The 15,648-nt window shown below is 37.7% G+C and overlaps 2 protein-coding genes across 2 annotated transcripts; one reads left to right on the top strand and one right to left on the bottom strand.

Annotated features, from left to right (window-relative positions):
• The first annotated feature begins 4,708 nt into the window (after positions 1 to 4,708).
• On the top strand, positions 4,709 to 13,423 carry EMB1579 (ATP/GTP-binding protein family). Its single transcript, XM_016792226.2, is given in 22 exon segments — positions 4,709 to 4,848; positions 4,971 to 5,084; positions 5,352 to 5,555; positions 6,051 to 6,341; positions 6,461 to 6,561; positions 6,790 to 7,452; positions 7,554 to 7,599; positions 8,289 to 8,381; positions 8,469 to 8,524; positions 8,671 to 8,788; positions 9,104 to 9,315; positions 9,396 to 9,459; positions 9,582 to 9,755; positions 10,363 to 10,390; positions 10,482 to 10,526; positions 10,529 to 11,631; positions 11,754 to 11,828; positions 12,021 to 12,095; positions 12,197 to 12,745; positions 12,855 to 12,896; positions 12,974 to 13,036; positions 13,131 to 13,423. Coding segments are annotated over 21 exon segments (4,164 nt in total). The 5' UTR covers positions 4,709 to 4,848; positions 4,971 to 5,012; the 3' UTR covers positions 13,221 to 13,423.
• Positions 13,424 to 13,693: 270 nt separating this feature from the next.
• Positions 13,694 to 15,584, bottom strand: SDG35 (SET domain protein 35). Its single transcript, XM_008223364.3, is given in 2 exon segments — positions 13,694 to 15,192; positions 15,194 to 15,584. Coding segments are annotated over 2 exon segments (1,608 nt in total). The 5' UTR covers positions 15,443 to 15,584; the 3' UTR covers positions 13,694 to 13,833.
• Positions 15,585 to 15,648: the final 64 nt, after the last annotated feature.

Here is a 15,648-nt window from a genome sequence, read left to right as displayed (position 1 = left end):
GATGAAGCTTGTCTTGCTTTGCTAAATTTGGTGAACACCATGTTGGATCAGTTCATGGCAAAGGATAAAGGTGATTACTGTTCATGTAAATAGTAATTGCCTTAGCAATTTTTTTGGTGCTTTTACACCCATTGCCATGGCACAAGGCCAATTACTATTCATATGAGATTAATTTTATTTATATGTATGAGATTAATATAAATAAATTTTTTGATAGGTATGTATTATTATTATTATTATTGAATTTTTGGTAATTTTTCATAATTTTTATTTCGATTTTTATAAAAAAAATTATTCGCTGATGTAATGTCCTTATGCAATAGCTTGGGATGATTTTGCCTTGGGCCTTGCTCGAGCTTGGTGGACCCCAGCTCTTACCAAGGCAAGACTTATTTGTTGGAGCCATTTTTGGAAGCCTGGGGCCCTTTTGTCTGGGCTGAGCTAACTAGTGGAAGTGCTCTTACAGAAAATATCAATTGGACTTTAGAGGAAATGCCTCATAGTGGAAATGAGTATATAAATCAAGTGGTGTGCCAAAGATTTGAAAGACAATGGTGACCCTAGAAAGTTCTGATCAATTGTGATTTAATGAAACTTAAGTAATCTTTTCTTGATTTTGATTTCCTGAAACTTACACCACTTGATTAATAGTAATATAATGTAGTTTTCATGAAACTTATACCTTGGATTGAAGTGGTGAACAAATTTTTTTTATAGAAATATTTCCAAAATGAAATTGGAGACGAAAAGACTTATCTTTCAAATTTGGGTAATGACCTACCAACATAGGGCTCCATAATTATGAGTATGTCCCTGATTCTATTTCCAACATTAGACCATGTGCTTATTCATATTCAATTTTGTTATGCAATAATCTGAAGAAGAGGTGCTCTGATGTGTTCTCATTTAATCTCAACTTTCAATTCTTCCACACACAAAAATGTTAATATAATATTGTCACCAATCAAAGAAAATTTTGTTATTAATTTATAGGGTAAACTGCTGAATACCCCCTTACACTATCACGCTTGTCGAAATCTCCACATTGAATTAATTTTTCAGCCAATTTAGCATTCCTATTATATTGAATGGCCAATTTCACCCCTGTCGTTAGCTTTTGGCAATTTCCATCCAAATCTCTGTTAAAAAAGTCACATGTCATTACATGCTTCACTGCTGAATTAAAAATTAATTTTTTTTTCTTCTACTTCTTCACTTATAAAAATATCTAAGAAAATACAGACACTCTAGTCATTTTATAAGTGTAAATTTGTTATTTTTATAAGGGTAAATTTGTAATAAGGGTGAAAAATAAAAAATAAAGATGACCATATATATTTTTTCCTCTACTTCTTCACTGTTGGAGAGATCAAGTTGAAGCAGAGAAGGCATCCCCTCCCAACGATTGACAAAAATAAAAATAAAAATTGAAGCATAGAAGAACCAAAATGATGTTGTTGGGGATAAGATTGAACAGAAGATTGTTTGAAAGCCAACAGCAGCCCCACCTCATCATCATAACTCTGACTTTGTTCTTATTGTAGTTGTTGAGGTGAAGACAAATTTCTAGCTCCTAAGGCCAAACTTAGGAGCAAGTGGAATTGAAAAACAAACAGCAAAAGAAAGCAAAAAAATCCCATCATGTACTAAATAGCTACACCCTCCTTGTTCTGATCTAATTTGTTGCCATCATCATCATTCTTTCAAAAACTCATGAAAAAAATTAAATTTTTTTTTTTGGTTGCAGATGGCTGATGAAAACGGTACAAACTATACAAAATTCATTCATCCTAATTTTTCAGCAGCCACGACTCTATTTTGGAGCAAACCTAGGGTTTCGAATCCACGATTTCAGCAACACCTTTTTTATGTGAAGGGAAAATTGTGAGATTTGAAATGGAAGAAACATCAGATCCTTGAGAAATTAAAGTGAGAGAAAGGGAGAGAGTTTCGGCACACACCCAGGTTGTTGCTGGATTCTTGTGCTTTGTGAATTTGGCCTTTATGTAGGAGGAGAGAGAGAGAGAGAGAGAGAGAGAGAGAGGAGGTGATGGTTGTTTAAGCAAAGGAGAGCGGTATGGGTTGCTGGGTTTGGGTGATGATGAGATTACACTCAACAATAACCTCAACAGTAGCCACACGTGCCACGTGGTGTTTTTGACAGATATTTGGATGGAATTGTGAAAAAGCTAACGGCATAGGTGAAATTGGCCAATAAATATAATACGATGGTTAAATTGACTGAAAAATTAATTCAGGATGGAGATTTCAACAAGCGTGATAGTTCAAGGGGGTATTCAGCAGTTTACCCCACTTTATATATATGTAATTGGTCTCTTTTAAAGATTTCTTTGAAACCATTTTAATTGTATCATTTTTATCGTAAATCACTTTATTCATTTTATTTTATTCAATAATTTAAAAAGATATTTTAAAAAAAGATATTTTTTAATTGGTAAGTTATTGAAATGCACCATTACAAGTGAAACTGCAGTTTAGTTTAATAGCTACAACAGTTCAATAAATTGAACTATTGAACTGAACTGAAATGAACTATTGGGCAACCTTTGCGGATGCTCTAAGGGGTTTTCAAAGCAAATGGTCCCCCATTTGTATACAAGTTGCATTTTGATCCCTTTACTAAATTCTTCGTTCAAATGGTTCTTTAATTCTTTATTATTCGGCAAACTAGTTCTACCGTTTATTTTTTTTTTATATCAAATATAATTATGTGAGCAACATATGCTATATTTTTTTTTTGGGGTAAATAGGACTTTGACATCTAAAAAAATAGGGTTAAAAATTAATACTAAATTTTTTGATTTTTAAAATTAATTAAAAACTATATAAGAATAAAACAACAACACACCCCCAAAAAAAAAAAAACCCACCCAACCCTACCCCATATCATCCTCCCCACTCCAATCTCAACTCCCCAACTCCCATCCCCTAGCCACATCCACCTTAACAAACCCTATACCTAAACCCAACACCTCCTCCACGTGAACCCACTCTCTCCTAATCTCTTCCTCCCTCCAATCCTCTGGCAGATTGTTTGGATTTGATTGATTTTTCATATTTGGGAAAATGGTGACCTTGTTAGTTAGGGAAGATGGTGGCTAGCCAAGTCAGGGATGAGGATGGGAGTTGATGAGTGGCTAAGCTGGGTTGTCGCAGGGATGAGGATGGGGAGGGTGGTGGTTGAGTTGTGTCAGAGAGAATGGTAGGCATGGTGATCAGGCTGGGGGCTGGGAGGTGGGAGAGGGATACAATTTTTTTATTTAAAAAATTTAAAATTTTAGTTTTAAAATTATTTAGTGTAAGATATTTAATTGGACTATTTTGCCCTTATATTTGACGACAATATTGACAAAATGTAATGGTGTTACCAATTCGCCGAATAATAAAGAATAAATGGACCATTTGAATGATGAATTTAGTTCATGAACCAAAATGCCACTCGTGTACAAGTTGATGGACCATTTGAGTTGAAAATCCTTTTTTAAAAACACTTTTTACACTTTTACTTATAACATACTTAGAGGCCACAAAAAAAACTGAATGAGTGTCTCCTATTCACTCTAATGGTGTGTTTACTAATCAAGAATTGAATTCTATGGAAGATTCATGTATTTACTTCACATCAATTAATTAAAAAGTAAGTGGGGCCCACACAAAATTAAGAATTCAATTCCTGATTTTAGAGGAATTCAATTCTTGGGTGGGAGGTGGTAATCTAATTCATGAAGAAATAAACCATTAGGAATTCATCTTTTTTACCCATTATATTCTCATACAATTTTTAAAATTTCAAATTTGCCATATACTTTAAGCCAACAATGAGGAAGCACCACTCTTACCCCAATTCCATATGATTTAGTAAACACCTTCAATAAGAATTCAGAATCTAACTCTCCTCAATCATATGGTTTAGTAAACAACTTCAAGGCCTCGTTTGATTTAAGGAATGGATTAGAGGGGAAATCACTTCCTATGTCATTTCCCAAAATATGGGAAATGAAAGATTCATTTCATACGTTTGGTAATGTTAAGAAAGTAATCGGGAGATATTACTTTATTTCATTTCCCATGTTTGTTTTGAGTATGAATGGAAAAAAAAAGTTTGTATGATATATTGTAATTCTAAATTGTTAATGGGTACAAAATGGTTATGAAAAATGTTTATTTAATGTTAGCTCATTTTCCAAAACTTTTCCATAAGGAGGGAAAACAAAACTCAAGTTGGAAACTTGAGACGAGGGCTTCACTTTCCCCATATTTTCCCATATACTAGGCAACGATTTCCCATACCTGGACTTATTAAACATGAAAAAACAATTAATTTCTCATCCTCAAGCCTTATTTTCCATGAACCAAACAGAGCCCAATAGGAATTCGAAATCTAATTCTCCTTAATTCAATTAATCTTCAATTCAATTCTTTTTAATTAAATTACGTATTAGTAAATGTCACATTGAAAAGAAATACACTCCCGTGGTATGTAGTTAATGACAATTCCTAATATCGTTTCGATATACGCAAATTGAGACGACTTACTTTATGGGCATGTAAGATTGTTGGGTTATTCATAAATGAGCAATACGTGATTAACCACTCCCTAAATCAGCCATTGGGCCCATTTGGGCTCAATCGGCACTTTCTCCGGGTTCGTTGACTATTACAATCCGATCTGACAAGGCCCAAACTCCGTTCGGTCAAAGCTCCAAAACCTAACTACCAGATAAACAAAAGATACGTCTTCCGGTCCTCAGATACTCAGAGTTGAAGGGTTTTCGTGTGCTCCAACACGGAAAGCTTCGCAATCTCACAATAATCAGCGTCGTTAGGGTTAGTTTCATTTATAAAAAATCTATTTGTTTTTTCTTATTCGATTGATGATCAAAATTTGAAAAATCAACCGTTCTTCCTTAGCTTGGAGTTCTTGTTTGAATTGGCGTATTTTCTTGCAGATCATTTATTTATTTTATTAATAGGGCTGTTTGCGAAATAGCATGTATTCGTCCAGAGGGGGCAATGCGTACGGACAACAGTCATATACTAGCCAATCTGCATATGGCCAAAATGTAAGCCTTTGTTCTTCAATTGTTGTATAATTTGCATTTCCTTTACTTTTTTTACAGAGTGTTTTGTATTATTCTTATTGTTCATCATCTAATAGCTCGAAAAGGGATAATATCAATGTTAAATTTGCAAGTTTAGGCATTTTGTTCTTCAGTTTCAGCCTTTGAAAGTTACGACGAGCATCCACAATACAGCTAATTTTTGGAAAAATGCAGAATTTTTGCGTGGGGATTTCTTGATCCTTTTCTCATTTATTGTAATATCTGTAGCTGGGACCTGCTTATGCTGGAAATTCTGCCGGAGGGCCTGAAGGGGGGTCGCAAGTTCCCATGGGTTCTCGGCATTCATCAATGTTAGTTGGCTCGGAGGAGGTTGATGCCAGTGGGTATAGAGCTCATCCTTCAGCTGCAGCTCATTATGGGGGACAGTATAGCTCTATCTATGGTTCAGCTGCTTTGAGCAGTGCACCTCAGGTTTGTCTATTTCTTCTAGAACTCATGTTGATGTATTTCTGGTAACCTGTGCTTTACCCAGCTAAATAGTGCTTTGTCCAGCTAAATGGTGCTTTATTTTCGTTGTGATACAAGTAGCAAATATTTAGTTTCTCTCTGCTACCTAGGACTTCATAACACTACTTATTGACCTGCCTTATAACGTTTGTGCTCCTTATAGAAATCTCCATGATAATTCCCCTTTCCGTTCCTTCTTTCGTATATTCTTATTCATATTTAGGAAAGCATTAAACATCGAGTTTGTGATAAACCTTTTCTATATATGCACGTGCTGTCTCTCAATATCTTTAATGTCTCTCCAATTTTTCTCTTAAATGTATTTTTGTGGTATTTGCACTGCTGGTTTCACGGAAGTTACTGTTTGAGTAGTGTGGAAGTTCGCCATCCAAGCTTCGGTTTGATCTGTTGTGAAGTTCTTGTTGAACCATCTGGTGTCTAATTTGAAATTGTGTACAGGTTCCTCCAATGAGTACTAAAGGTTCTGGACCATCGGTTTTGGAAAGTCGTGGTGGTTATGTCCCAGCTAAACCAGAATCACCAAAGTTCTCATCTAGTGACTATATCTCATCTTCAAGTCACGGGTACGGTCATAAAGTTGATCAATTGTATGGTGAAAAGGCTCCTGATTATCCAGCGATAGACAGAAGGCAATTTGGTGAACGTCAGAGTGCGTATATGGGGAGGGACTTGCAAGGTGAACCAACTGGTCGATATGCCGATTCTGTTGGTTTTGGTCCTCAACATCAGGTTTTTCATTTTCATCTTTTAATATAGAATATTTTTGTTTATTTTTCTCTTACTTACTTTCCTCTTTGAATAAGACCTGATTTGTAGTTTTATAATTTTCGCATCATATTCTGCGACAGTCCGAGATTTATGATCGAATTGATAAGGCTGTGCTGCTTCGTCAAGAACAACTGCTGAAATCGCAATCACTGCAGTCTGCTTCTCTTGACGGGAGTGCAAGGTACTTTTTTTCTGCTGACTTTGTATTACACTTTTGACTGGAACTTGGTCTCCATTTCATGGTCAGATCACTTGTAGTTTGTTTTCCATCCCCATTAATGAATTGCAAAGGTCATTCCTACCTTTCTCAGTAACAAAATAGTCCGCATCTTAATAATGAGTCTGTGCACAGCTATGTTAGATGGTGATATATTTCTTATTAGACTGAGTAGCAACACATTTCTGGCAGACAAGCTGATTATCTTGCAGCAAGGGGTGCCGCTAGTCGTCATCCCACTCAAGATCTTACTTCTTTTGGAGGAAGAATGGATGCGGATCCTCGCAGTTTATCTATGCTTAGTGGTTCTTCATATGGGGGACAACCTGCTCCATCAATATTAGGGGCAGCTCCACGGAGAAATGATGATCTCATGTTTTCGCAAAGTTCCTCAAATCCTGGTTATGGAGTCAGCCTACCTCCTGGTAGGGACTATGCCACAGGAAAAGGGATTCGTGGCTCATCTCTTGAGTCAGATTATCCAGGAAGCTTGTCTCATGGTGGTCATCCACGGATTGATGAACGGAAGGATGACAGGGCTAGTTATCTTCAAGAATTTGAGCTAAGGGAGGAGGCGCGCCGTCGGGAGCGTTTGCGTGAGAGAGAGAGAGACAGAGAAAGGGAGAAGGAATGGGAACGCGAACGAGAACGTGAACGAGAACGAGAAAGAGAGCGTGAACGAGAACGCATTTTGGAGCGGAGGGTGAAGGAGAGAGATCGAGAGCGGAAACGTGCACTTGAAACCAGGCGGGAACGAACTCCACCAAGAGTTTCTAGGGATCGTCGTGGTTCCTCTTTAGCAAAGGAGGGGAGATCTTTGCGACAGGATTCGCCACATCACGAAGCTTTGCATAGGTGGATCTTGATGTTTTATTTTGCGTCCTGCTCTTGTTCTTGCAAATTGCTGCTTTGTCTCGCAGCCTTTCTAACTAACCTGGTGTTCTGTTATGCTGAAGGCGTCATTCACCTGTTAAAGATAAACGGAGAGAATATGTCTGCAAGGTAAAAGGACCAGTGCAAGAGCATAGCCATTCAATGATATTGACAATTATTCCTTTCAAGTCTGCCTTTAGTCTTTTGTTTGGAATTGAGTTCTTCACTGGTTTCAATCGTGATGCCTTTTCTGTTATCTTTGGTTCAGAATTTCAGTTTCTAATCCCTGGGATATCCTTAACCTTCCTTACTCTTAATACCATGTTTCTCCTCAATATTGCTTCCACTTTGTCTTTTGGCTCTACGTGCAAATGTTTCTTTCTGTGTTCCTATGCTTCTTGTTCGCTTTTGTTTATGGTTGGCTCCATCACATTTCCTGGACTTCTCTCTTCTCGCTATATCTCCTTTATCCTGTATGTTGGCCTTTTCTTGTACAGGCCTCTTCATGTAGACCTTTGCTAACTCTAAACTGTCTGGATTAATTAAATCCTAAGCATGCACCAAATCCTCTTATACAATATTTTGTGGTTAGTAGATGTAGATGAATGGTTTTCAGTTGTGGTCGTTATACCTGTTGAAATTGAAGAAACTTGCCTTCTACAACAGGAAACTGATTGAGCTCTGGAAACTCGGAACACAGTTGTATTAGAATTTTTAACATGTAGACTGATCATTCAATGTAAACTACTGGGTTTGTCTACAACCTAAAATTTCTTTATGGTTTCACTCCTTTTGGTAACAATATCATCTGTGTGCAGGTTTACTCAACCAGGCTGATGGATGTAGAAAGGGATTATCTTTCTATAGATAAACGATATCCCAGACTCTTTATACCCTCAGAGTTCTGCAAGGTTTGTCTCTATTTTTTGTTTCTCACTCAAGGTTTATGGACTCAGATGGTTAAGTACATAAATGAAGTGGCATTTTTATTGTTGTAGGCCGTTGTGAACTGGCCTAGGGAGAACCTTCAACTGTCTATTCATACTCCTGTCAGGTACTTTGCTTGTTGAAGCTGTGCCAGTTAATTAGTTTTCAGGAATTCTTATTTTAATTCAGGATATGGAACCCTTCGGCTCTATTCTTTATTAAAAGTAAAAAAGAAAAGTAAATGTAATTGTACGACCTTGTTGAGTGTTACAGTTTTGAGCATGATTTTGTTGAAGAAGAGAATGCCACTGAGCTGAAAGAGCGAGCTACTGAAATGTTGGTTGAAGAACCTGAAAAATCAGGACGTGGAAATATAGTGTGGAACGCGAAGGTAGTTCATGTTTCTGTCCCCCCCTCTTGTTTTACCCGTTCTTTAATCTTATTATCTAAAATTTAGGTAGTTAATCTTGAGTCATTTCTGAATAGAAAAACATGTGGATAACTTAATTAAAGAGGAGGATAAAGAAAACTGAATTTTGAATTTTTTTGGTTATACTCGCTGATTAATTTGCGTAGTCTCAATCTCTCTCTCTCTCTCTCTCTTATTCTCTCAAATTTTTTATTTTTCTTCTGCTGTGGTACAGTACACCTGACGAATTGCTTGCTTACTCTGTATTTTATTTTATATTTAATTTCCACTATTCAGATTATCTTGATGAGCGGACTTAGCAAAAATGCTTTGGAAGAGCTGTCATCTGAAAGAGGTTCCGATGATCGCTTATCACATATCTGCAATATCCTTAGGTTTGCTGTTCTCAAAAAGGACCGTTCATGCATGGCAATTGGTGGCCGGTGGAATCCTGCTGATGGTGGTGATCCATCAGTTGATGATAGCCCTTTAGTTCAAACTGCCCTAAGGTTTGTGCTGTCTGCTATCTTCAATAGAGATACATAAATAATGCTATTTTCTATTAGATTGAATGAGTTTTTCTTTGTAGATATGGAAAGGATGTTGCTAAACTTGATCTGCAGAACTGCAAGCACTGGAATCGTTTTCTTGAGGTCAAATTTACATTAGTAATGATTGTGATTGTTACCTAGTTGCAATCTTTTTGTATTTTATTTTTTATTTTGCAGATTTCTAAATTTATGACTAATTCTTCAATTCCATTTGACATTTGCAGATACACTATGATAGAATTGGGAAAGATGGAGTCTTCAGCCATAAAGAGGTGACTGTAATATTTGTCCCAGATTTGTCTGAATGTCTCCCTTCATTGGATTCATGGCGAGACCAATGGCTTGCTCACAAGAAAGCTGTTGCAGAAAGAGAGCGTCAACTTTCTTTGAAAAAGGAGGTTTGTTGTTTTTATTGTAGTTCCCCTGGGTTTTGTATGGTTTTGTTTTGGGTAGATTTTTATTTTAATCACTGCACACATTATTGATGGGTATGTAGGTTAACATGTATGCACACATTTACATGGAAAAAATTGTAGATAGGTTAACATGTATGCATCTCACATGCAGTGGTTCAACTGCGGGTCAATTTGTGGCCATGGTTAATCATCAGTCATGCACTTTGTGAATGATTCACAAAATTCTGTCAATTTATAAAATCTTTTAACTAAATTATTGGGGATGCGTTTCTCTGTTTCAGTATTTATTTATTTCGGCATGCATGACAGGCATGATGCAGCCATGTAATCCTACAATGGAGCTTTTTAAATATGGATCCAACAGATGATTAAGAAGTTTTAATAACATTGACTCAGGATTAGCTACAAAAGCCTTTTTCTTTTTCGCTTCTTCTTGATGCCATATTTACATTTAACCCTTGTTGATCATATATACTTTTGTAATATCCTCTTGTCCTTATTTTATTTTCTCAAAAGTTGTAACAGTAAAATTTATCTTGATTGGCTTATAGTTTACTTGTTTTTAAAATTAGTATGTTTGTTCTTGTAGAGATCAAGGGAGAAGGAAGTTCTGAAAGGTAATTGGAGTTGGTCTTCTAGTTGTGTATGATTTCACATCTTTTGTTTGATGTTCATCAATAATCATCTTTTGCTTGGTTTTTGGTTTAGATAAGGAAATGGAATCATCAAAACACAAAAGAGTTGACAAAGAAGATAAAAGAAAGAGTCTGCATCCACTGGAGGGGCGAAAGAAGTTAAGAAACTGGAGCAAGATGGTACTAATATGAAAGGGAATGCATCTGAAGGAAAAGGTGACGTGAATGATAAGAAGCTTGAGAAAAAAGATGTGAGTGCAGGAGACAAAGGCAGGATTGAGGACAAAAAGGAACAGGTAGAAACTGCTGAAGTTCAGACAACTGGAACTGTAAAGACCGGGAAGAAGAAGATTATAAAGAAGGTTGTCAGACAGAAGGTTGTGGGTAAGGTAGCCAGTGATACTACAACTAAGCAACCTGACAATCTGGGTGATGGAGGGACAAAAGGAAATTCAGAGACTCCAGGTCAAGAGGAGGAATCTTCTGCTGATCCTGCTGTAGTGAAAACTTTTGTGAGGAAAAAAGTTATTAAAAAGGTTCCAGTGGAGAAGGCTGCTCAGAATGAAGATAATGTTGGCACGAAGGAGAAAGTTGAGAATGAAACTGGATGCTCTGAGGATAAATCTGATCCAAGCGGTAGTACAAATACCAGTGTGAAGACAATTGTAAAAAAGAAAATCATTAAGAGGGTGCCTAAACGGAAGGCGACTGGTGTTGAACTGAACGAAGGGGTTGCTAAGAGTAAGAAAGATGGTGATGGGGATGAAAAAAATGTTGGAGATGAAACAGAAAGTGTGAGGAAGCAAACAGCGGATGCAGAAAAGCCAGCAAGTGATGTTGTGGAAACAGAAAAAAAAGTTATTTCTAAACCAAAGGCTTCAAAAACACAAGTCAGTGACAAACAAACTGATATGGCGAATTCAAGTAAAGCAGATGCAAAGGATGTTAAGGAGGATAAGAAAGATGAAAAGGGAGCTGGTGAGAAGAGTGGCTCTGTGACTAAAGTGGAGATTGAGCCAGACACGCAAAAAATTGCTCGTAAGGATAACCATAATGGCATGAAGAAAAAATTGAAAGATGATGAGAAAGAGAAAAAAGACAGAGATGGAAAAGATGAGTCTAGAAGCAAATCAAATAAAGAACTGAAAGAAACGAGAAAGTCTGAAGAACCTCCTCGACACCCTGGATTAATTCTACAAACAAAGTGGAGCAAGGATTCTAAAGTAGGTTGATTATAGTCTGAATATCACAGTTTTGTTTACTACATGTATTAAATATGTTTGCATGTTCACCTCATCTAATATTCCTTGCATGTTTGCTCTAATTGTGTGGTAATCTGTGACAGCTGCGATCATCATCACTTTCACTTGATTTACTATTAGATTATACTGACAAGGACATTGAAGAATCAACGTTTGAGGTATGTTCTCTCGTGGCATCTAATGTTCTTCATGTCTGCCTGCCTTAATTCTATGACTGAATTTTGGATCTGTGTCTACTGGTTCACTTGTTCTCTTTGCGTATTTCTCATTATACCTGATGCAAAATAGAGCTAATTGTTTCCTTGTAAATCTTTCCCTCCTTTTCCCTTCTTTTCTCTCCATTCTCTCAGCTTTCACTGTTTGCTGAAACGCTTTATGAAAAGCTTCAGTATCAGATGGGATGCCGTCTTTTGACATTTCTCCAGGTTGGTTTAAGACAGTTAATTTGAATATTGCATATAATTTGATATTTGATATTTTTTATTTTTTATTTTGTAATGATGCATCTTCATTTATGTTTTTGTAGAAGCTGCGAATAAAATTTGTGATGAAAAGGAACCAACGTAAGAGGCAACGAGAAGTAGAAAAAGTTGAGAAAGGAAATGATGAAAAATCACCAACGAAGCGTCCGAAGATAAATGAGCTCCCTGTGACGAACCAGCCTGCTAAGTCATCTGAAGCATTGAGTTCATCTCTGCTAGATGGCGAGAAAAAAGATGAAGAAAAAACTGTTATTGAGGAGAATAGTTCTGTTGATCATGTTGATGAGGTTAAGATGGAGCATATAGCAGATGATGAAGAAGACCCAGAGGAGGATCCAGAAGAATATGAAGAAATGGAGGATGCTAGTCCTCATCCCTCCAATGAGAATAATGAAGAGGGGAAAAGCAATGTGATTCCTGTGCCTGGAAACGAGAAGGACGAACCCAATGTTAAGGAACAAGCTAACACGAAGGCCGCAGAAACAAAGGCCAAGGCCGAAGCAGATACAGGTGAAAGAAAAGAGGGGAAGGTGGATACAGGAAAGAAAGAAACTCCCAGGGCAAAGGAGGTTGTTGACAAGGAACTATTGCAGGTATACCCTTCAGTTATTGTTTTAGTTTGATTGCTGAACAGTTTCATTCTCTCTCCATCAATCCATTAATGTCATCCTTTTTCTTTTATACTTTTCCCATCTGAAACAGGCTTTTAGGTTCTTCGACAGGAATCAAGTTGGCTACCTTAGGGTAAGTTGCAATCTTCAATGTATATATTCGTTTTGTTGCATTTTTAGAGAAACGTAAAGAGCTTGTTGCTTTTTCAGGTTGAAGATATGAGATTGATAATCCACAATTTGGGAAAATTCCTTTCCCACAGGGATGTCAAGGTGAGAAGTATAAAATTTTGTTTTGTTGCTTCATTTTGTATTTAGTTTATTCTTATCTTTGACAGTTTGGTCATGCTTGTTTTTTCTGCATCAGGAACTTGTGCAGAGTGCATTATTAGAGAGCAACACCGGAAGGGATGACCACATTCTTTACAAGAAACTGGTGCGAATGACTGACATTTGAGATCTAAAACATATTTGTTTCCGAATTATTTTGTATTTTGGAGTCAGGTTGAATTTTTGCATTTTCCTTTGATGACCGTTAAAAGGAAAGGGAAAATGAACTTAGAGATAGGGTTTTGGATGTTTACAATTAAATGATTGCCTTTGTGTTTGCATTTACCGCCTCTTTATTGATTGAAATAAGAGCACTATTACCATTCTTAATGTGTTTATCTTCAGTGAATACAGCAATTTCAGTTTATATTCTCTGAAATTGATCCATCGTACAAGTCTGGTTGAGTAGCAAATTTTGAAATTTTAATTTGATAACTGCCAAAGTTAATTTATGCTGAGAAATTCTAGCACTGAATTAAAGGAAAATTCTGAGAATGAAACTCTTGGGAGGATTCTTGATAAAACAAAATCTCTTGGGAGGATCCTAACACAAAGCTTTTAATACATAGCAGCTAATCAGTAAAATATGAGATAAAATAAAGAAAAGAGTCGGCGGATTTCATTAAGTTGAACAAAAATCAGCAAATCAGTTCTTTAGCCCAGTAGGTTAACTGATTATTGGCCACTACAAGGGAATATAATAAAAATTGGAAATTTTAGCTATTAGTTAATAGCTTGGTTTAAAGAATGCCAATACCAAGAAGAGTTTTCATTGCTTGCTTTTTCACTACTTTCCCATACACCCCTCTTCCAAGCTTCAAAGCTCTCTCCATTTCCACAACTTCCCCACTACCTTTCTTTAACTTCTCCACCACCATCTTCAACACCCTCTCATCACTTCCCACTGCTTCCGCAATGCTATCGACCACCGAATCCATCGGTGGTATCCGTCTTCCCCACCCTCTCGCCGACTTCTCTGGGCTATAAGCCTGGGAGCATGCATCCCAAAATGATGCTCTCAAGTACCCTTTCTCCCTTTCCCTCACCGTCCATCTTCTCATGCCTTCCTCCAGCCTATAAACTGCAGCACCGGCATCTACCCCTCTTTCGAGACCCATCTCAATCTCTCTTATGTCTTGCCGTGAATACAAATCCTCCTCAAACTTGCACCTCTTACAATCACACCTGAACCCCCATGTCTTGCACATTTCATTGCGCTTGTCCAATGGAGAAAGCACATCAAAATATGCAAATGTTATCTCCTCCCCAGCCTTGACATCTCTGGAAGCATGAACTATTAGATAATCTCCAACATGCAAACGCCTTGCATTGGGAACACATGAATGGTTGATGAATGAAGCCAGTACCCATAGCCCGACACCATAATAGTCACTGTTCTTCCCCAAAACCTTAGAAGAGATTGCATCCTCAACAAGAGAATTGACATCCAAGATGCTTAGAATCCTGTTCACATCAAGCCTCTCATTTGGGTAGCCACCAATATGCTCTGACTCAGGCTTAAACAGATTGATCTCAGGGACCTCAAGCTCATCCTCATCTTCACCACTTGACAATGTACTGATCAAATCCCGGGTTCTCGAACATTTAGCCGCTGAATCTATAACTTTTTCAGTGAAGTTCTTCCACATGACCAATTGAGCATTCCCAACCAGATTTTGATCCGGCAAAATACCCCTCTCAGTGGCAACTGCTTTGGTGACCAACACCAAAGTTCCAGCATCAATGTTCTTTGTTGCAAACAGGCCTCGCCCTCTAATCTCAGATTTCTTTATCTGCAGTGGTCCAATGTACTCAGCAGGCTCCAAAGGCTTTCCGCGAAACCCATTAACCACCCATTCAGAGAGATCAAACGCTCCAGTTCTCGACATCAACTCAAGCTTCTTGCATTGCTGCAAGTACCCATTGAGGCTAACAGAGCTCCCATTAGCCTGAGGATCAAGCTGAGCTGTTTTGAAGCATTCCAATGCCATTGAATACCTGCTCAGATTCAGCAAAATCTTACCTTTGCAGAGAAGAGTCTTGAAATGGGTACTCTCAATTTTCAATGCCTGATCGCAATCCCTCAAGGCTTCTGCAAAAGTCCCGGAGTCTGGATCGTGCTTCGGCTCGGTTCGAGAGGGCTAAGCAGAGGGATTTATGGAGCTTGAGGAGATGTTCTGGGTCTTCAGGGGTCTTTGAGACCTGGTCTTGGCAGAAGCTGATGAAGTGAGAATATGCTTGTACGGCCTCCTTCCATTCTTCTCTGAGAAGGAGCTCTGTGGCTTTGGATCTGAGCTGCTGCATTTGCTCTTCTGCCATTACTAGCTGATCTTGTTGGGTTTCTCTCATTTCTGACTACGATGACTAATTTGGGTAAGCGAGGAGGCTTTCTCTGTAGTTTTTGAATTTGACGTTATGTAACGGTCACAAGGCCGGCCTTTATTATTTTACATTTTTTGTAACGTTGAACGGCTATGCCGGTCTCGACGGTGTCGTTACAGCCAGTAGATAAAGCAAACAAAAACTAGAACCTGATTGAACGGATATGTTTGTTG

Source organism: Prunus mume, linkage group LG2 (genome assembly GCF_029339155.1).
Source record: "Prunus mume cultivar Tortuosa linkage group LG2, ASM2933915v1, whole genome shotgun sequence".
NCBI classification, from domain to species: domain Eukaryota; kingdom Viridiplantae; phylum Streptophyta; class Magnoliopsida; order Rosales; family Rosaceae; genus Prunus; species Prunus mume.
This window is presented reverse-complemented; position numbering and strand designations above follow the sequence as displayed.